General features: G+C 44.3%; 1 protein-coding gene across 2 annotated transcripts in view; it reads left to right on the top strand.

Moving 5' to 3' along the window:
- The first annotated feature begins 6 nt into the window (after window positions 1–6).
- XPR1 (xenotropic and polytropic retrovirus receptor 1) overlaps window positions 7–21,635 on the top strand; it is a 117,458-nt gene continuing 95,829 nt past the window's right edge. For both annotated transcript variants that reach the window (XM_041420020.1, XM_041420021.1), the window contains exons 1-2: window positions 7–199; window positions 7,170–7,221. In XM_041420020.1, the coding sequence (XP_041275954.1) occupies window positions 131–199; window positions 7,170–7,221 (121 nt within the window). In that variant the 5' untranslated portion in view covers window positions 7–130. The remainder of the gene's footprint in view (window positions 200–7,169; window positions 7,222–21,635) is intronic.

Consider the following 21,635-nt stretch of genomic DNA (forward strand, 5'->3'; position numbering starts at 1 on the left):
GGGGGCCCATGTGCGGTGGCGGCGGACCCCCCCCGCCCCCCACTACCGACGCCCGTTCGCAGCCAGGCGCCGCCGAGGCGGCTCTGCGGGCGCGGAGCGAGCGCGGCCCCGGCCCGCCGGCGGCGGCAGGATGAAGTTCGCCGAGCACCTCGCGGCGCACATCACCCCCGAGTGGCGGAAGCAGTACATCCAGTATGAGGTACGGCCCCGGGCAGGGCTGCGGGCACCGGCCCCGGCCCCCCGCGCCTCCCGGTGCCCGCCGTGCCGTGCCGTGCCGCGGCGCGGTGCTGATGGAGAGGCAGCGTGTGTGCGCCCGCCGCGGCGGGGAGGCTGCGGCTGCGGCGCTGGGCACCCCTCGGCTGTCCGGCTCCTTAATTAGTGAATTAATTACCGCCTTGCCGGCGGACAGAGGTCGGGGCACACGCTCGGCACCGCGCAGCCCCGGCGGGGGTTCAGCACCAGCGCCGGTTCCCGGAGGAGCGGTGACTTTGAGAGATCCCGGCCTGCCAAGGGCGATCCCGCTGCGCTGGGCAGCTCCCGGCGCCCTCCCTGCCCTGCCGGGGGCCACCGGCACCGCTCTGGGCTCCCCCGAGCCCCCCAAAACAGGGCTCCGGACCCCCATCAACTCCCCCGACCCCCCCAAAACAGGGTTCTGAACCCCCACCAACTCCCGTTTTATGATCGTTTTTAAGTAAGGCTCTGCAGCTCGCGGTTTCACACTCCAGTCGGGGCGTTTATGAGCACTGTTTGCACCAAGTTCTGCTGCATTAATCGTGAATTATCTGCAGAACACGGCTTTTTTGGGCTTTATCACGCCAGCCTGCTAAAGGTCATGCTGATTGCTTCGTTTCGGATTTATCACACCGATTCTGGGCTTGGTTGGAACTGGACAGAGCTGGGGGTGGTTATTTGTAGTAAAACCATTTCCTATGTCAGTGTCAGCAGTAAAAGTGGCAGGTGCCAGCGATGTCTTTTCCACAAGTAATAATTAAATCTAGGCAACGGAAAGCTGATTATAGGACAGCCGTGATCAGCAAAACTTCTTGAATGATTGACTCAGTTAAAACCACGCAACATTTGTTATTGTTTGAGGGCCTGTATTTTCTCCCTGGACTATAATAGCAATTTATTTATGCTATCCATATTAATCTGCCTGCATTTGCAAGGAAAACCACATTTATCTTAGCTTGCTTTGTTGTAATATTGAGCTTGAGAAGTTTATATCTACCCTTTTCACTCTTCCTTTGTTTTCCTTTACCTGACTGCACGGAACGGATGTTTAAATAAAAACTGCAGTTGGATTTGGCTTTACAACAATATTGTGATCTCCTTGAATGATGTGGAGAGCTAGATGGCCAAATAATGCCATCAGTCTTTGAGGAGGAGGAAAACCATTGTCTTGATAAAATAAAGGGCCAGCTTAGTTCTGCATCGTGTCTCTGTTGGGTTATCCCTGTGAGAGTTGTCTTCTGCTCCTGAAAAAAAGAAAACTTGGATATCTTCCTAAGAGCAGCTTTGGAGGTGTGTCGGAGGGGAAGGCGAGGGGGAAATAAAAGGGTGAAAGATCTGGCTGCATGCTGAGCAAACAGCTGTGGAGAGAGGGGAAGGAGACCCAGTGAACTACGACACCTTGATTAATGTGTGAAGAGCTCTGCTGCTCCTCGGCCGCTGCTTTCATTATGGGAGGTTAATTTTCAGCTGTTTTAACTAGGGCACTATTATTATGTCATTCTCCCTTCCTCCAGCCCACTTTCAAATTTAGATTTCGGTAAAAACAACTTCCTTCAGGTTGCTACTCTTTCTAATCGCAAGTAATCTCCTCCTTGGATAGACAGCTTAATGTGGAGTGAAGGAAAACACAAAGCTCACCTTCCCTTTCAGTAATAACTTTCAAACTCTTTGTTTGCCTTGTTGCAGCTGGCTGGATGTGAGTCAGCCTCCTGCTCATGCATATTACAGTGATGGAATAGCCTGGCATTTATTATTCAGTAACTGGTGGTCGTGTGGGTGCAGTGCATAAAAGCCCAGCACTACCTCCATTTACTTGTTGATTATACCTGAGGCAAAAAGCACCCAGCCCTCCTTTGTCCAGAAAAATTCCCAGGTGTTGATTAGAAATGTGAGGTTAAACTTTGCCTGTGTTACTTGTGAGGAGTGATGCTTATAGAAGGTGTCACAGTAACATTTGAAAGCATTATTTGTATATTTAATAGTGTAATATTGTTTCTTCGCCTCACAGTTTGTATCTTTTTCTTCTTAATTAATTCAGGAAGCGCCCTCTCAGAGTGAGAGGTCTTCTTGGGCAGGTTTTTAACTCTATATTGTTTCTTCACTTCACAGTTTGTATCTTTTTCTTAATTAATTCAGGAAGCGCCCTCTCAGAGTGAGAGGTCTTCTTGGGCAGGTTTTTAACTCTGAAAAGATTCTTCCTGTTTCCAGGATGGCACCTTCAAGAACTCTGGAATGGTTTGGATTGGAAGGGACCTTAAAGATCATCCTGTCCCACCCCCTGCCATGGACAGGGACACTTTCCACTATCCCAGGGTGCTCCAAGCCCTGTCCAGCCTGGCCTTGGACACTTCCAGGGATCCAGGGGCAGCCACAGCTTCTCTGGGCACCCTGTGCCAGGGCCTCCCCACCCTCAGGGAAGATTTTTTGCCTAATATCTGGTCTAACCCTGCTCTTTTTCAGTTTGAAGCTGTTCCCCATGAGAGGACTAAAAGATGATGCAGAAATTGCTTTTCCTAAGTAGTTCTGTATCATAAAACTTACATGCACTCATCTTAATTTTCTCCTCTGGTGTTTGTAGTTATTTCCACTGGAGAGCAGGTGATTCCTGGAGTGTGGCAGGACCCAGGTAACCTGTGAGATCCTTCAATGGGATTTGGAGCAAGCTTTGCCTGTCAGACCAGGTGTAATCTGTTGGTGATAACCTCAGAAAGGGGAGTGGGATTGTTGTGTTTTCAATACCTAAAAATGTTGTTTTACTTTCAGGTGATCTTTAACAATTGACAGTGTCCAGAACTTCTTACCATGCTCCATCCACATGCTCTTTCCCTCCAAAAATAATCAGTTTAAGTATTCTAAGTGTGCTTTTTGGAGGTATGGAAGTTGCCTGGGCTTAGGGCTGGTAGTCAGGGTGAGAGCTTTAGGGAGAGAAAAAAACATTCATTTTCTTTAAACAGGCAAAAGTAAGATATATTTTGATAGGTGTGACTTAGATTCTTATTTTCTTTCAGCAAAAGCTCTGCAGTGACCATTACTGTACATCTAAGCTTTTTGAGAAGGAGCACTTGGCTTACAGAAAAGAGGGAAAATGGCAGTGAATGCTCTTCTGCTTCATTCAGCTTTTCCCAAAGACATTTACCATGACTGAGCAAACATTAACGTGGCGCTTCAAACCATGATGGACTTGATTTGGCTTTCCATTCTAAATTTCCATTCTAAAGATTGCATGAGAAGATGTGGATGTGCCTCACCCTGGCAGCAGCAGTGAAAGGCTTTGCTCACCTTTTCTTAGGGGCTCTGGCAGTGCATTTTTCTTCTGTAAAGTGAGTCATGTTTTCCTAGCTTGTTAAACTACAGCTGTGATATGCACTGCTTCAGTGTTCATTTTGCCTTAGAAGTTCTGGGCCACTCATTTACCCCTCAGTTCCTTTGGAAAAATATGAAAATGGAAAGAATGGAAAACAGGAAAAACATGAAAACAAACACAACCCCAACTTTTTGTGTCAGATGACTGAATTGTCATTTCTGCATAGCATTGAACAAATTCAGGTAATTTGCATGAATTTCAGCTGATGCTCTTTTTTTTTTGGCTGAGAGTGTGCTCTGCTGCATATAATGCTCATTTTTGATGCAGGGAAATATTGGGGCTGTTAGTCCTCTGTTTATTATCCACAAATCCTCCTGGGTCCCTTTGCTTTCATGTCCCACTCTGGATTTCTTTCAGGAGGAGAGCATTGCTCAGACTTCTAAATGTAAATGTGGATCTGCACATCCAGCTGATGGAACTGTACAACTCACTTGTACAGTTGCCAGGTGGCTGTTTGGTTGCAGTTAATCTGGCCTGAATTTGTTTCTCTGCAGTAAACTGATGGTATTTTTATAGAAAAAGTACATAATACCTTTGACATCCCAACAACTGTGGAGGGAGGAGGAGCAGAACAGTTATTACAGGTGCAAAGTTCATGGGAGAGGTGGGTAAAGGTGTGAGCAGGTGACCTCCCTTCCCTTTTTTCAAGGTTTGAAGTCCTTAAAACACCAGGTTTGAAGTCCTTAAAACCCCAGGCTTTAAGTCCTTCTGCTGTTGCAGAAGAGAAACAGGTTGCTAAGTTTTGAGCATCATTTCTCCCAGACACCACCTGCAGCAGGAAGTGGGTGGGGGGAGAGGATAGCTGAGGTTGCCTGCTTGCCTTCAGTGTCTCTTGCAGAAACAGCCTTTCAGTTTTTGGGAGCTGGCCAATTCTGCTCGTCAAACCCAGCATCATGATAGGCAGTTCACACCCAGGCTTGCCACCTCCTGACACAAATCTGTTGTGCTATTTCACTATTTGTCCTTCGGGCTGTTAGCAGAGGAGCTTAGAGGAGCTTAAGTGGTTTGAAAGACTCCTTTAAAACAGTGGGGGTTTTTTTGAGTGTTTTAAGGTTTTTATCCTTGTTTTTGTTCAGTGTTAAAGTCTGATAGTTGCATTTTAATTTTCTTTTTGCCTTTTTTTTTTGTTCTCTGGTACGTATTTACACAAGTTTACTGATGGTGCAAGGTCTGGCACAGTCTAAAGCAGGGAAATAACCCATTTTGTTTAGTTTGAGGGCACAAAGAGTAATTCTTAAGTGTTTCACATTGACAGTGATGGATAACTTTTGTAAACGATCGTTTCTAAAATTCTGTAATCTAGAGGACTAAATAGTTTAGGTGTGAAGGAGCACTGAGTCTTTCACTTTGAGGTTATTGGTTTACTTTTATAGGTCAGGAAAGCAGTAACAAAATCTGCTGCCCTGCAGCTGCCAGATTGTACTATGTCAGTCTGCATGGGGAGAGGTCTGTGGGACGACTGACACCTTCAGCTTTCAGGATTGTTTAGTGCAGGACTGTCAATGTTGTCCTTTTTGATTTTTTTTTTTTTTAAATGACTGATAAAACCAGATAGGAATTACACTGGGTTTACCTCTGGCTGGGTTAAGAGATGAGTTGTTACTACAGTGACTTTCAATGTGCTGTCTCTTCTGGTTTGTTTATCCTGTGTCACATGTTGGTTGTGGTTCATGGAAAAAGTTACAGGTAGGTGAGGATGATGACTGGGATGGAAAGGAAGGAAGATTTTTTGACTCCTTGGTGTGCAGAGGCAGATCATGTGCTGCTGTCCAGTGAGTCATGGGGAAAAGGACTGAAGTGGCCAGTGCTCATCAGAGGGATTTTAGAGAAGCACCAAGAGCAGAGGAGAGCTGTGCTGCTGGCATGAGGATCATCCAGCAGTGGCTCACTTGGGAAAACAATTATGCAAGTGACCTTTGCTGGGACCTCTGTGGACTCAGGAGCCAGACCTTTGAGAGATGCCAGAGCTGCCGGTGCAGGCAGCCACCTTGGGTATCTTGTGATAAACAGACTTGTCCTTTAGACCTTGTATTTACCCAGTGTGTTACAACAGCACTCTGCTCCCAGCTGCTGAGCTGATGGTTTTTACCTCCAGGGTGTTGGGGGATTTGTCATTTAACCTGGAAAGTTTTCTCCTGGGGTACTGTGACACACACCTCTGCTTTCAGGATTATGGAAATATGGGATATGTTGGGAATCAGGCAGAATAGATAGGAAATAAAAAGACCTGAATTACTTTTTTGTGCTAGATTTCTGTGGGCTCAAAAATGAGGGAATAAGGTCAGTTTTTTGTGGTGGTGGAGGAGGGTACTCACATTCAGTATTATGAGCATTAAGATGTGTGCAGTAGGAATAGGTCCTTCCCTGTGGCTTTTAGTTCCAAAATTATGGCTCAGGTTATTCATAAAGTCCTAGAATGTTTTGGGTTGGAAGGGACATTTAAGATCTTCTTGTTCCCACTCCCTGCCATGGTAGGGACACTTCCACTAGAACAGGCTGCTCCAAGCTCTGTCCAACCTGGCCTTGAACACTTCTAGGGATGGGGCAGCCACAGCTTCTCTGGGCACCCTGTGCCAGGGCCTTACCACCCTCACAGTAAAGATTTTTTTCCCTAATATTTTATTCCAACCTCCCCTCTGTCACTTTGAATCCGTTCCCTCTTGTCCTGTCATTCCTGGCCATTGTCCCAGGTCCTTCCCCAGTCCCTTGGAGCCCCTTTAGGCACAGGAAGGGGCTCTAAGGGCTCCCAGCTGAACACCCCCAGCTCTCTCACCCTGTCTCCATAGCAGGGGTGCTCCCACCCTCTGACCATCACTGTGACTCTGCCCTGAGCTCCCCTCATTCCTCCAGCCATTGATCAGAATTCAGTTTATGTGGATGTGAGCGAGCAAATCTTTAACCTGTGCCTGGAGTAATGCCAGCACCTCAACAACTGCCTGGGAAGAGGCCTTCCAGAAAGGAGCTGCAAGGCAGCTCATGGTGCCTCCAGGACCTGAAACCTGACTACTTAATTAATTCTGGCTGGTGTTAATATTGCTCTTCAGTTCCCACTTCTGGAGAAGGCCATCATCCTTGCTTCCCTAATCTCCTTCATCATGTTGCCTTCAGCTTTTAGCATGTATGTTTATTTTTGTGATCATGTATAACAGTGATGAGAAATCCCTGAGGCTGCTTTTCCTCTATTTGCCTTGACAAAGTCCTCTGTGTCACGCAACACTTCAGGTTTTGTTGTTATTTCTTCATTTTTTCCTATGTAAAGCCTTTAGCGTCCTGCCAACTGGGAAACGTTTTTCCAAAGGGAGATGTTGAAATGTACAGTTGGAATAAATTCTATAGATTATTAAGATAACAGGCTTTGGACAAAGCAGTCAGTAAACACGAACCTGTTTCACTTGTGAACAGAAATATGTGTGATAGCCTTGACATCACACACTATAGCTTTCTGTGCCAGTCTGCAGGATGAAAGGGCTTTAATTGCTTTTGTTTTCAAACAGGCATATCAAAACAGTGTAAATTTTTTTTTCCCCTCTTTTCATACTAACTGTGTTCCTTGTTCTCTGCCTCTCCCTTGCAGGCTTTGAAAGAGATGCTATATGCAGCTGTGGACCAGGCCCCTTCTATAGAAGGTAAGCAAATTGTAACCCACAGCTCTGTTTTTCTTGGCACTGGGTGCTGGACACATAGTCCTGCTACTTTTCTGTCCTTAGTCCTCCTAAATTGGTAAACTTAATATCCTGATGGGCAAATGCCTGGCCTTTCACAGCCTGCATGCTATATTTGATTGTTAGAACTCTTTGTCCTCTTTTGTTGGGACAATAAATGTCTTTGTATAGTTTGAGACAGCAACAGCTGGATTCCTCTTGCTTATAAGGTCATTCAGTGGTGGAAGTATTTCTTCATTGCTTGAGAATAGAGCTTTGTTTTCCTGTGAGAGCCTGCCACTCTGGGAGATAGCTGTGCTGGAGAGACACTGGTTCCTGGTTTGTTGCTGGTGATTTGAGCTGGAAGAGCCTCCTCCTTTTGTTCTGTGTCCTCCCTGAATGCTGTGCTGCCTCTCCCATGTGGACATGAGTATATCTTCTTCTTTGCATGTGTTTATTGCCTTCTGACTACTCTAGATTATTCTAGTAAGGTGCTTGGTTTTAAGCTCACTGAATTTTAAATGGCTTGTTTAATTAAGTGGTGATCTCTGCAAAATTTCTTTATATACCCTGCTACTTTCTGTATCTTCCTTTTGTTGCCTTTGAAGTACTGAAGCCTCTGTGTTGCTTCACCCCTTACTTTCTTGCCCTTCCTGTGAATTTGTGACTGCTTTATAACCTCCTTACCTTTATTATTTCCACTTTTATTGCAGAGTTAATTTTACTAATTTTTGAACATGGCTCTGGGCTTCATGTATATTTATAGAGCAGGAGAACAAGTGCTGCTCCTGGTGTAGTCAGTTGTCTAACATCAGTAATGCTGGTCACTCTAAATGTTAGGCCATTAATTACTTTCCTTTTGTTGATTAGAACTGGGAAATGGGGTGTGACGTAGTTAATATGTGATTTTTTTTTAAATTCCACTCAACTCCACCTATTTTTTGATTAGAATTTTAAAACCACAGCTACAATAATTAATAGTTGAAGAGAGTGTGTGTGGGATGGGGCAGTCTGTCCTTAAACTCTTCAGAGGTGCATTCCAAGCTGAAAACTTTTTGGAAGCAATGCTCAGGCAGGTGTAATTTGTAGATTTAGACTGACACTTAGTAGCTCACTCAACACATTGTGCTGATTTTGTTAAAAGAATCACACTTTTCTCTAAATACAGGTCCTAGAACTAGGTTTTTAAACATTATGGTCCTAGAATCCAAAGTCTGTGGGCTATCTTTGGAAAACTCAACATACATTGGCAAAGAGGAAAGTCTTGCTTTATTATTTTAAAGTAGCAAAAGTCCATAAAACCCACCCACAAACCTCTCTCCCCAACAGCATAAGCCTAAGAGGGACTGAAGTTTTCTGTGTAGGCCAAAGTTACTGTAGTAACTTTTAAAGACAGCTTCCTAATGTTGTTGAAAATCCAGCAATATTTTTATGGGGGACTGGAGCAATTATAAGACTTTTTTTTTTTTTTTTGCTCTCTTCTGTCCATTGGTTTATTATTGACAGTGTGAGCAAATGGTGTCTCTGCTAATGGAACTTTGTAGTCTGATGTTGGACTGTGACTTCCTGGGCTTGGTTAGGGTTATCAGGGATTTCACAGTGGGCTTGAGTTGCTCATTTGAAAAGTGTTATAATTCAGCATTTTGATTTCTTTATTTTCAGTGCTTGTGTTACGGTGGTGTTCTGTAATGTGCTGTGATGTTTGTTTGGCAAAGCAAGAGGAGGTGAAGACTAAAATATTATGTTTATGCTCTTTTAAACACTGTTAACATTTTAACCTGTGCTTCTGCCTCCTTTGGATCTTTAAAAGCCTCAACAAAAGGAAAGCAATGACTTAAGACAGTTTCCATCAGTAGAACAATGTTCTGTTCATTTTTGGAGGGGTTAGGTCTTTTCCTCTGTACTGTAGAGAATATAATCCAAACAGTTTTGAACCACTCCTATTTAAATCTGCCTGCCTAACCTGCCCTTAAGTGCAGAGCAGTTCCACTAATTCCTTCACCTTTTGTGCTGGAAATGAATCAACACTTTTTTTCCATCCCTGTGGCTTGCATCCTTGTCTTTTTTAAGCCCTTCTGCTTTTGTTCATAGAAACTTTAGGCCAGGTTTAGTACTTGACTGCACACAAACCGTGCCCGGAACACTGCTCTAGTCCCTGTCACAGGAGATGGAGCAGGTTCCTTGCATTTTGGAGTTCCTGCATTTTGGGAGGGAATGGAGTAGCTGTTGTCAGGGGCTGGCTGTTGGCCTGCCTGTTCCCAGTTTAATATGGATTTTGCAATGGATACTCCTGTGCTGTTTTGAGCTCAGCACAGAGACTACAGGGCTGTGCTACTGAAACCCAGCCTCCCACTACGAGCCTAATGTAATCTCATTTTAGACTGGTCTAACTAAAATCCATTTGCTAATTGATCTCGTTGATCACAGACAAGCTGCAGAGCTCCAGAGCTGGCTTTGATTTACCTTGCATGAATTGTAAGCTAATCTTTGGATAATATATTGGATTGTGAAGACAAGGGAGTTTTGTACAGCAAAGCTGAGGCTGTTCCTGGTTCTTATTCTGCTTGGCTGGATGTGTGATCTGGCATTTGTGAATGGATTTCTTAGATTTCTGCTGCAGGCAGCTTACTATGTCAGTCAGTAAAATTTGTGTAAAGACAGAAATGCTTTCTGTTGCTTAGTAGAATGCTGAAAGCACTTTGGAAATTCTTTAAAACAATGAAAAAAAATGCTACCCAACCAAGGCATGCTGTAAATAATAGGCAAGGCAGGTAATAGGTGAGCCATCCATCATGACCAGCTTTCTTTGGGTTTGTATTTAGGCATATTCTGTTTGTGGATGGGTAAACAAACTTAACTTCAGAATGACTCTTACAGTTTTGCAAGGGATAGTTGCTTGGGCTACTTTAGTGGACAAAGAGCTGCTGGGAAGAGGGTCTTGGCTCTAAATTGTGCAGTTTATTCTATGATTATTTATTATGGTGACCCTTCTCCCTGTGCTACATTGAATCACACCTATGTCTATATGCTTTTTCCTATTTTTGGGTAATAAATGGACTGTGATTTTAACAAAAAACCTTGTAGAGCAGGATAAGCAAAACCTGTCAAGGCTGCATGGTAGGGGGAGGTTGTTTGAAGCTGTCCCCTGACACAATTGCAAGGTGCTGTGGCTCCCTGTGTTTCATGAGAGTTATTCCAGACTGTAGCATGTCTTTTCTGGCAGTTCCTAGCTGTACACATAGATTTCTTTAATCTGTTCAAAGATACACTTTTTTCTTCCATCTGTCTCCTTTGTATCAACAGTTTTTTATGCCAGTGTTATTCCTCCAGATGCTCTTCATCCTTTTACAAGGCAATCCCCTGATGAAACCTGCACCATCCTTCCACCTGAGCAACATCTGTACTAAATTAGTGTTCAGTCTGTTAACTCAATCCTGTGCACATCACTGGGAGAGGTATCAAATGATGCCAGATTCCCAGCAGTATGATGAGCCTTGCTTGGCTTTCTGGAGAGTTCTTTGGAGCGTGTTTGCTTCGTTAGCTGTTTGTTGCCTTCTGCTCACTGTTACCAGAACAAGGGGGATGAGTGGATGCTGCTCCCAGGATGTCATTCCCAGCTCCCTGTGGCACAGCAGGAAGGCCTGAATGCAAGTGTGCCAAACCAGGCACCCATTTTTGACCCAAAGAAACCTTTAGCAACAATCTGTGATGATTTAGAGGCTAAACCCGAGCACAGCTCTGCTTTTCTCCGAGGCAGAATGTGCAGTACGGCAAAAGCATGAAATTCTGTCATCACTGAGAACATGCTGGCTTTTTTAGTTTTTTTTTTTTGTTGTTGATTCCTTGTCCTCCCACTGCTTCCTGTTCCATTTGTCACCTAAGTAAAGCAGGTTAGTGGACCACTCTTGCTGGGAGTGCTGCTGATTATTCCACTTGGTGAGCAGCTGTGTCGGCATCTCCCCGAGCTCCTCGCGGCGCTGCTCTCCTCGGCTGCAGCGGCCACCAAAGTGCAGCTGTAAATTATTCATCCTCATTACCCGCTCCAATGGACAGGGGCCACTCTTAATATTATTTCCCAGAATATTTGCCTTTCAGATATTTAAATTTATCCTCCCTGTAATACTTGTGTAGACAAACGTCGTTGCTGTAATATCAGGTAGTACAAGAGTGTCCTGTTGTGTCCTCCTATTATGGAAGTTACTTAACCCCAATCCTGAATTCCAGTGGCACCTTTCAAACAAGGATCACACTGGTTCTGTGGGGATGGAATGGTGTATCAGGGAAGGAGTGGAGAGTACAGGTGCTCTAGGGTAGAATTCAAACCCAAAAGTAAGAGGTGGTGCTAAAGCAACGTGAATTTGTAGGGGAAAAGCTTCAGTGGTGACAGATATCCTCTGCTGGTGCCTGTAATTTTTGTGGTTGCCTGTTTACTTGTGATGGATTAGGAAAGCAAGAGATGCAAGTTTGGGACATTGTGAGAGTGCCAGCACTGGCAGCATGTCCCATGTTATCCCACCCTTGTTTCTGCTTTCATTTGTAAAGCACTTGCCCTGTTAACTGACAGCTACAGATCTTTAGTTTGGATTTATTTCTGTTACTGAATAAACAAAAGAGTACTCTTTAGGGGCATAAATAATCTTGGTGAATAAGTAGGGTGTAGGACATCACATTCTTTTTCTTTCCAGAGGAAGTTATGAGCCTGACAGTTTTTGTAATATGCAGACATGCTTTGTAGGGTTGATCAAAGGCTTATGATTTGTCTGTATATATGCAGATGCCTTCTTTTTATTTCAAAATAAACATTTATTTCCAATTGCACAAGCTTACTTTGTAGCGGCTTGAGGTTTTGTTTACATGGGAACGCTTAAGGCTTAAAAGCGTCTTCAACAGAAGTGCTGCACATCAGAAGCAGTCACAAAGAGATTAATGCTTTGTCTTTATTTCAGCATGTTGTCACACACCCATGAGGACACGGGGGTTGGTGTCCTACACTCCAGATGCAGGTCCTTGATTCTCTCTAGGCTGTCATTCAGCCTCTGTATTTATAATTAGTATGTAAACTAACAAAAAAAAAATATAATCCCATGACAATCTTCTTCTCAGTTGGAGACCTGATGCCAGGTAGTGGATTAGCTGTAAAAAATAGGTTATTGGGCTTGTGGAAAATGTTAGCTCCCAGAGTGTGCAAACGGTGGACAGGAGGAGAACTTGGCAGCATACCAGCATTTAGAGAAGGAGATGATGTCTGGTTTCCCTTCCCTTGGAGCAATAAAATTTGAAAGGTAAACAGTGCATATGGTTGGAGTAGGGTCCAGAGAGAACAGCTGGATGCTCACTAAAGTATTTGGAGCACAGATGCCTGTGTGAAAATGCGGAGTACCGTGTGTTCATGTCAAAGTCATTTTGCTGTCAGGGGCGGTTCAGTGCTCACAGCAAGTCAGCACAGAGACTGCTCTGTACCCAGCCCTGCCACTTTCTGTGCCTTCAGAGCAGCCCACGCTGCTGGTACAGTGACTTCCTCTGAGGTGACGAGCACCAAGAGGCTGAATTGTGCTTAACCAGCCACGAGTGTAACGTGGATGTGGAATAAAGGTCAGGTGAGGCACAGAGCTGGAGTCACAGAATGGAATCAGAGAGTGGTGTGGGTTAGAAAGGACCTATAAAGGTCATTAGTCCAGCCCTCCTGCCATGGGCAGGGACACCTACCACTGTCCCAGGTTGCTCCAAGCTGTGTCCAACCTGGCCTTGAGCACTTCCAGGGATGGATCAGCCACAGCTCCCTGGGCAGCCTGTGCCAGGGCCTCCGTACCCTCACTGTGAAAAAAACCATTTTCCTTATATGTAATCTAAACTGACCCTCTTTCAGATTAAAACCATTACCCCCTGTCCTCACACAACAGGCTCTGCTAGAAAGTCTGTCCCCAGGTCCGTTGGGTGATTGAAAGTGACAATTGTGGAGACAACCAGCCAATGCAAGGTTTGATGTCATTACTGTCCCACAGACCACAGGTCCTCAAGTTGTGGTCTGAGAGTACATTCAGGACCTGCTGGTGTGCTCAGGGTCCTGTCCTGCCTTCTTATAAACCAGAAAGTCTCCTGGAGCCAGTGGGAGCCTCCCTGGGGTGGTGTGGGACCACACAGGGTAACCAAGAAGCTCATGAGGGTAGGTGGTTTAGCAGCTTGATCACCATTTCTTTATGCAGGAAGCTTGTGATTGCAGTCAGTGGAAATGCTGGACTTCCTCACCCTTTCCATTTGCCCCATGGCCAGCTTGTGGCTGATTCTCTGCTTGGTGTGTGTGGAGAAGCCTGGAAAGTTGTGTTGCTGCTGAGCAAGCCTTCAGCCTTTCCCTGTGCTCTGTGGTGTGTTCTGTGCAGCTTCAGCAGCCGCTCAGATTGCTCCGACACGTTCATGTTGAGTGAAGAACTCAAGGCCTAGGAAGAGGCAGTTAATTGAATCATAGAAGGTTCTGAGTTGGGAGGGTTGTGGAGTCCCAGCTCTTGTTATCCCTGCACAGGACCATCCCCAAGAGTCACACCATGTGCCTGAGAGCTCTGGCCAAATGCTCCTTCAGCTCTGTCTGCTTTGCTGCTGTGACCACTTCCCTGGGGAGCCTGTTCCAGTGCCCAGCCATCCTCTGGATGAGGAACCTTTTCCTGATATCCAACCTAACCCTGCCCTGGCAGCTTCAGGCCATTCCCTCCCTGTCACTGGGCACCAGAGGACAGAGATCAGTGCCTGCCCCTCTCCTTCCCCTCAGGAGGAAGCTGAAGACTGCTGAGTCTCCTTTTCTCCAGCCTGAACAAACCCTCAGCCTCTCCTCAGATGGTTTCCCCTCTGGACCCTGCACCATTTTGCTCTGTTATTTTGTCCTGTGCCCTTTTTTGCTTTACTTCAGCATCCTTTGGCACTGAGTGCTAAGAGGCGTTAAACCCAGGATAACCCAGGAGCTGGGGAAGTGCAGGAGGTCATGGTGGAAGCTGGACCTGGCAGTCCAGGCTGACCCAGAGGAAAGGCTGCACCTAGAGCCAGGTTTCCCTGGCAGGTCTGCAAACCTTCTGCTGCAGAAGGGGTGTAGATGATTCCTTAATGGTATGTATAGGATAAGAGCAACATCAGAAATGCTCAGCTGTGCCTTTTTATTTTTTTCCTTCCTGCATTTTCTTTCCCTTACATGAAGATGCCAGTCTGTGCTTAGAGGAATTAACAGTGCTTGTAATTTAGCTGGAATGTGCCAGGTTTCATGTTAATGGTCAGAACTCAAGGGTTGGAAAGTAGGTTTGCAATGCTGGAAGATTGACAGGCAGCACTCCTGAGACAGCAGTGAGATATCAGGCAGCACAGTGGCTGTACACATGAGAGCACTGCACATGTTTATGCAAGAGGCCAGTATTTATTGCTTTGTTTCAAAAAAAGGCTTCTCTAGACATCTTAACAGCAAGATTTAATGTGTGTGTGAGGCAGCCTCTGGCTTTCTAGTCATTCCTTTGGCGCTGTGTTTGATATAGGTGACTTGAATTATTAGACAATTAGGATTTTTGGATGAGACTGTAGCTACTCAGTGAATAATGCAACATGAATTAAGGTTGATTGGTTTCTCTCTCTTTAAAAATGCATGCTGCGGCCAAGGGAACGAGCAGAGTGTCCCTGGAAGGAGATCTCATTCTTCTGCATCTCACAGCTGCTTGTAAGATGCTTCAGAAAAATGGCCATGGAGTGGTGACATCTGTGGGATGTGGTGGAGGACCAAAGGCTGTCCCTCTTCCCGGGGTGGTCCTTGGTGCTCTCTTGATCTGCTGTGAGGCCTCAGCACGCAGAGAGCATTGCACAATTGGGCTCTGGACGAGACAAGGTCTGCCTCTTTGGTGGGGTGATTTTACAACTAGCAACAACGTGGCAAAAAGTCAACCCAGTCCTGGTGACTCCGGATTGCTGAAGTAAAAATGAAAGCTAGTTGCACATTTCACCTGTGTTGGGTTTTTTTTTTTTTAACATTGTATCTGTAGCCTTACAGCTTGATGTCTAGCAGATAAAGAATTCATTTTAAAATGTGCTTTTTGTAAATGCATAATCTTTAACTTTAGTTACAGCTTAAAACTGCAAAACTACAGCATCTTGGTTTTACAAAGCCACTGTTAAAAAAATTACTTCAAAAATTTCTATATTATTCTATTTATTACATGGCCATGTAGTTAAGATATTTTAGATTGTTTTATGCTGCCTTTGTTGAGTGTGGTAATGTTTTTTCCCTGAATTAGTACAGCCTAAGTGTGAAAGCCTGATCCCATAGTCCAGTTCTTTTGGGAACTGAGAAGGGGAAACCATGGAGAGGTATAAAGCATATTTTACTAACCTCTGGTATGTCAAGAGTACATAAAATTCCTTAGTTGTAAGGCAGCAGCACCATGAGTCAGAGTTGTCTATGTTTAACTAAAAATCACAAAGAAGACTGCCTGAAAAGACATAAATTTACTTTTTAAAGTGGTTTTTCTCTGTCCAGGGTGGTGACTGGGATCACAGAGGGCACAGACATCCCTGGGATGGTGCAAAGCCTTTCTGGGCACTGACTGTTCTCAAATTGTGCACTCAGCAGCTTGGCTTCCCTCTGCAAGGGGGGAACCTTGTTTATCTCCTAGGAGATGGAAAACCAATTTCTACTTCTTGATGAGAAGCTGGCAGGCTATTTGACTAAACAAGAGAGGCAAGGCAGTGTGGCCAAGAAGAGGGGAATATAAATACCAATATAAATGCAATTTATTTTGCATGTGCTATATAGCCCCAAGCACACGTTTTAGAGGAGGAGTGAGAATTTTCTGCATGCTGAAATGCCAGCTCTAAATAGAAAAAGAGGCAAATTTGCCATCCAGACTGTGTTTATAACCTTGGTTTTATTTTTACTGTAATTGCTTTTGCATGCTTTTATAAATGCTCCTGATGTCTTTGTGGGGCAAAGTGCAGAGGAGCTGCAAAGATCAGTGTGGGTGAGCTGATAACTGGGGATCTGTCTTGTCCCACAGTTGCAGACTTGTTCTGACATGTGGCCAAGGCTGCTATTCTGGAGCCTCCTTGCTGGGATCCCAACCCTGCACATCTCTCAGAGTCAGAGGGTTCAGTGCCAGCCTCTCTGCTTGTCAGTCCTGCCGTGGGTCAGCTGTAGGGGAAGAATGGGCACTGCTTGTCTAAACCCCCATTTTTAATTTTCATTCTCTCCTGTTCCAGCTAATTGATCATTTGTATGAGTTTGTTGTGAGTTCCTTTGGTTTGAATGCTGTGTGCCAGGGCATTGGTGTGGTTGCTGAGAGTGAACCCAGGTCCTTTATGGGCTCAGCTGCAGGAGTGAGTCAGAAAAGAGGCAGTAAAATGGGGTAATAATGAGCAGAATTGGCTGATGGACCTATAAAGTGAATTCTATAAAGAGCTTAATGGGATTTGGCTTTTACTTCAGTGGTTTGGTGTAGCTTTGTCTTCCTTAATCAGAAGTAGCAATCAGGAAGCGAGGAGAGAAATAATCTGAGAGCCTGATGTGGCATTCCATGTTATTTCATGGTCCTGGATCTCTGCAGCACTCCAAGGCAAAGGTTCACTTTCTCCCCTGCCCAGCCACAGAAGAACACACCTCTCCATTAGAAACCTTGGTTGGGGCTGCACCTTGGTGAGCAAAGGTGCAGGAAAACAACTTTTGGAAGTTTCATGTGCTTCTGAAGGAAGCCTTGGGAAGACTGCAGTTCACTATCATCCAGAGACAAGAAAGCTTCCCAGGGAGGATGAAGGAAAGGAAAAATCAAAATACCTTGAGCTTGTCTGTGATCAAACTTGATTAAATCATGCTCACAGGTGCTATTTTTTATATAGAGATTGTATTTGGGATGCTGGAGGTGATGATTTTGACAGTCATTTATGGTGTGGATTTAATTATTACGACAGCAACAAGATTAGTTTATTAAAGCTTCATGTTTCAAAAGATAAGCCAGTAAAATGTAGATTGTAAATGGAATTTTGAGCAGTTGGAGGCAGAGAGGATAGAGACAGGATTCTGAGCTCTAAGGGCTCACCACACCTGATCTGCTCCATCTGCTGTCCTGATCCTGCTGAAAAGTGACTGCTGGTTCTGGTCAGCACTTCAGATCCTGCAAAAATACCCCATGCATCAGGTGTGAGTTTTAGCAATATACCAGCAGCAGGGAGCCTGACACAGCTTTATTCATCTGCTGTTCCCTTCAGCAGATTTCCTTTTAGTGGTGAGGCCTTGGGAAGGGAAGGAGTGAGAGGGTGAGGAGTGGAGGGTTCATCTGTGTGCAGCCAGCACGTCAGGAGCTGCCCAGGGCTCCAGTCCTGCTGCCTGGCTCACATTTCCATGGTGTGAGGGCACTGTTCTCTGCCTTTGGTGGATTCAAGGTCTCCAATCAAATCCCATGTTGAATTCTAAGCTTTGGCTTACAGGCCCAAAGTTCTGAGAGTTCCCTGCATTTTGGATTTCAACATCTCCCCCTTCTTTTTGCACCAAGAACGCTCCTTTGATGGCCTTGTCCATCATCTTTCATGTGCATTGGAGCAGGCGAGGCACAGCCATAAATCTTAAAATCTTTCCACCACGGTGCGAGGCTCAATTTATTGAGCAGATCATCCAGCTCTGGTGGATCATTTTGCCTCTGGTGTTATCTGCACCCATGTCTTCTTGGAGGGGAGGATCAGTTTGCTACCCGTGGTGTTAAATAGGACTTTTGACTCAAGCCTCAAAGGCTCCAAAAGTCCTGAGAAAAGAGCTTTCAAATCTTCCCTTCCTGTTTTAGAGATCCAAATGCAGCTCAGCTAGAATTGATCTGTACCAGTTTCACTTTCAGTTTCTTCTGCTTTCAGGCAGTTTTTTTTTGTTTCCTCCAGGTTTAGTTCCAAGTGTTGGTCTCAGAATTGATGTGGTGGTAAGCACCTGAGATGGAGCAGATATTCTTCCAGCTCAGGAGGAATCCAGCATTGGAAGGAGCCTGATCTGGGCTTGGACTTGCCTAAGCACAAATAATGTAATGAATTAGTCATCAGGCAGAGAATTCACTTCCCTGGGGACGTGGGGAGGGAGTCTGGTACAGCCCAGCTGTCAGTCAGGAGTTGCTGATGCAGGAACTCTTCACCAGCTGAGAAGGTTCCCCCTCCTGTTGGTAATATAATATATTGAGGCTCAGTTGCCAAATCCTTTAATTTGGTATTTCAGTAGTAACACGAGTCTTTCATGGCAAGTTTATGGTCTCTTTACCTAACCTACAGAGACAGTTAACTGCAGACCTTAATTGTAGCAACTCTGCTGTCTTCTACATGTGAAGCAATTTTATTGGGTCCTTTTTGTTGCTCAGCAGGGCTTGCCAGAGGGTTTTGCCATCTCCACCTGTTTTGGGAATGGTTTCATGGTTACTGAAACAATGGGGTGAGTTTGGGAAGTGGTGTTTCTGCTCTGTCACCCTCGTACCACCTTGGCCACAATTCTCTTTTTGTTTTGGTTTGGTTTATTTTTCCTCTCTTGTTTTGCCTTCAGCAGTAGCACGTGGCCCTTGGTGGCTGTTCTCATGTGTGATAATTATTTTCTGAGATGTTTGGAAGCTTTATCAAGTGAGGAAGGGGAATTACAGCTGTAATTGTGTGCTGTTCTGTACATAATTAGCTCAACCTCTATTTGAGATTTTCACTTACATGCACAATTTCTGTATTTAGAGTGGTTAAAAAAGGCTTCTGTCATTATTCTTTTCCTGCCTTCTGAATTTCTCCAGCATTACTCCCAGCTATGCCAATCCCTTGGGGAGTTGCCATTATGGCTCTTGGCCAAACTCTCAATTTTTCTGTTACCTTTGCTGGACAAGCACCACGTGCAGTAGCAGATAAATGAGTGATTCTCTGCTGCAGCAAAGGGAAGTGGCACAAGAACTTCAAGATAATGGTTGTTACTGTGGGCTTGCACATTTTTAATTTTTTTTAATAGTTAATAGTACCTGCCAAATTTTAGCTTCAAGTTTGCATTAACTTTCTATCACACAAAGGGCTTTATTTTTGTTAAGTCCTATACTGAACTGTGTTGGAAGTGCAAAATAAAAATATTACAGGGGGATTTATTCCATGCACTGCAGGTGAGATTTCTGTGGAACTTTTTACTTGCACTCTGCTCTGAATATTTTGCAGTTCCTTCAGAGGTCATGTTGGAGTTTGAAAATGGTCTTCTTGTGAGAGCACAGTCTAGAGAATGAAGTGTTCAGTTTCTGTTGCTGTAATGTTGCTGTATCATCACTTTATACTAGTTGCAGGAGATCCACTTGAAATAATCTAAATTAAAAAAAAAAAAGAGGGGGAAGAAGTTTAGACATAGTGCTAAATTCACAACTTCCTTAAGTTATTTTGCAAATGTCTATCAGACCTTGCAGTCCTCATGTGATTCTGCTGTTGGGAGATTTTTAAATAGAGGAAGTAAAACCAAACCTCTCAGAATAATATCTGAAGTCAGTGCAGCTTTTTGCCTTTTAGGAGTTCCTTGTAACTGTAACCCAGTGAGTTGGTATTATTGTAATTAATTATTTTTTGTCAGATGAAAATAGTTATCTGTAACAGAATGGAGAAAACTGCCACTGTGACTTCTCTTCCCATTCTTATTTTTACATTTTCCAGTCCATAGGCTAGGCTAAGGCAATACATCTTGGGCTGCTTGGGAACTGGTGTTTTGTCATTCTCCGTTTTTCAATTTTATTTACAGAAATTAGTAAAAATAAGGAAGTGCTTCCTGTGCAATGCTCAGTCACTTGTTATGTATGGTCAGAGTTGACAACTTCTCTTTTTAAGGGGCTGGATACAGATTTGTGTTGGGTCATCATTCAGCTTTTAATCTTTCAAGACTGGCATTATTGCTGTGTTTTAATTCTGAGTCCCACTTCTGGATTTTGAGTTCGGCTCCAGTTCTGCTGTGTTGGAAGCGAGCGCAGCTCCTTCGTACTTGGATTGAGCAGCACTAATTCTTTCTGCTCTGCATAATGTTGCCATGAGCTTCCTTGGAAAGTTGATTTATCTAGACCTTCAGTTTCCCCTGTTGGAGGGTGACAAGAGGTTATTTGAATTGAAAACAAAGGCTCAAATAGCTATTTGAAATCTAAACAGAGCAGGGAGTGTGCCATCTGAGAGGCAGATCTCTCTGCTTTATCCGGTGCTGCTCTTGCACACCACGCTTGGGGGAACTTTTTGTTGGTGGGGAGGAAAGTTCCCAGTTGGGTTGCAAAGCCTGTAGCTGTTTTTGGGAAGAGGAAAAGAGGAGGCAGAATCCACCCACCTCTGCCCAACGCCCTTAAATTCATCTCCTGGGCTTCCCTTCAGTGCGTGGGAGAAAAACTATCTGCTCAGATCCTACCAAGAAATGGCCTATTTAATAAGCATTCTGTAGATTTATTTATTTACAAATATTCCTGGTCTGTAATTAAGGAAGGCAGCTCTTTTCCGTGCTGCCTGGTGCTCACTTCCAGGCTGGGAGCTGCACGGGATGAGTGACTGCATCCGTCTGTTCCGAACAAGCAGCTCTGCAGCTGATCAAAGCAGCAGGATTAGCCTGCTCCTGTGGAATTCAGCTGGTGAGGAGGGGATAAATAAATAGCAGCTCTGAAGCAGACCTACCTGAACTGACAGGCTTTGTTGTCCACAGGATAATGGGAATCATTTGGTGTTTTGGTTTGGTTTTAACAGAGGTGCTGTTCTTTCTAGTGGAATATTTGCTCTTCAAAGTCCAAACAACTGGTGTGGTCATTTCTGGGGTCCCCAGGACAGAGGAGGAATTGGTGAATCTGACTCCATGTTCTTAGAAGGTTAACTTATTATATTATGATATTATATTATATTAAAGAGTACTATACTAATACTATACTAGAAGAATAGAAAAAGGATACAGACAGAAGGCTTAACAAGACTGATAATGAAAACTTATGACTCCTACCAGGGTCCTGACACAGCTGGATTGTGATTGGTCATTAAGTAAAACAATTCACATGAAACTAATGAAACAATCACTCATTACATTCCAAAGCAGCAAAACAGGAGAAGCAAATCAGATAATTATTATTTACGTTTTTCTCTGAGGCTTCTCAGCTTCCCAGGAGACGAATCCTGGGCAAAGAGATTTTTCAGAAAATAGAATAGTGACAAACTGGGTTACTCCTGATGGAAAGCTGCACTGCACACAGTTCCATATGCAGGGCAAAGTTTATCTTCACCAAGCTGTAAGAAATGCAAGGCATCCTTTGTGGGTGCGGGTTTTCCAAACATTTTTCTTATAAAGAGGGTTTTTGGTTCACACACATGTATTAATTAAGTCTGAATTAAAACCTGCATGGATACTCTTATGTCTGTCTTATAAAGCAGCATATTTATCTCAGACATGGAGAAGA

Source organism: Onychostruthus taczanowskii, unplaced genomic scaffold (genome assembly GCF_017590055.1).
Source record: "Onychostruthus taczanowskii isolate IOZ18803 unplaced genomic scaffold, ASM1759005v1 scaffold63, whole genome shotgun sequence".
In the NCBI taxonomy this organism is placed as follows: Eukaryota; Metazoa; Chordata; class Aves; order Passeriformes; family Passeridae; genus Onychostruthus; species Onychostruthus taczanowskii.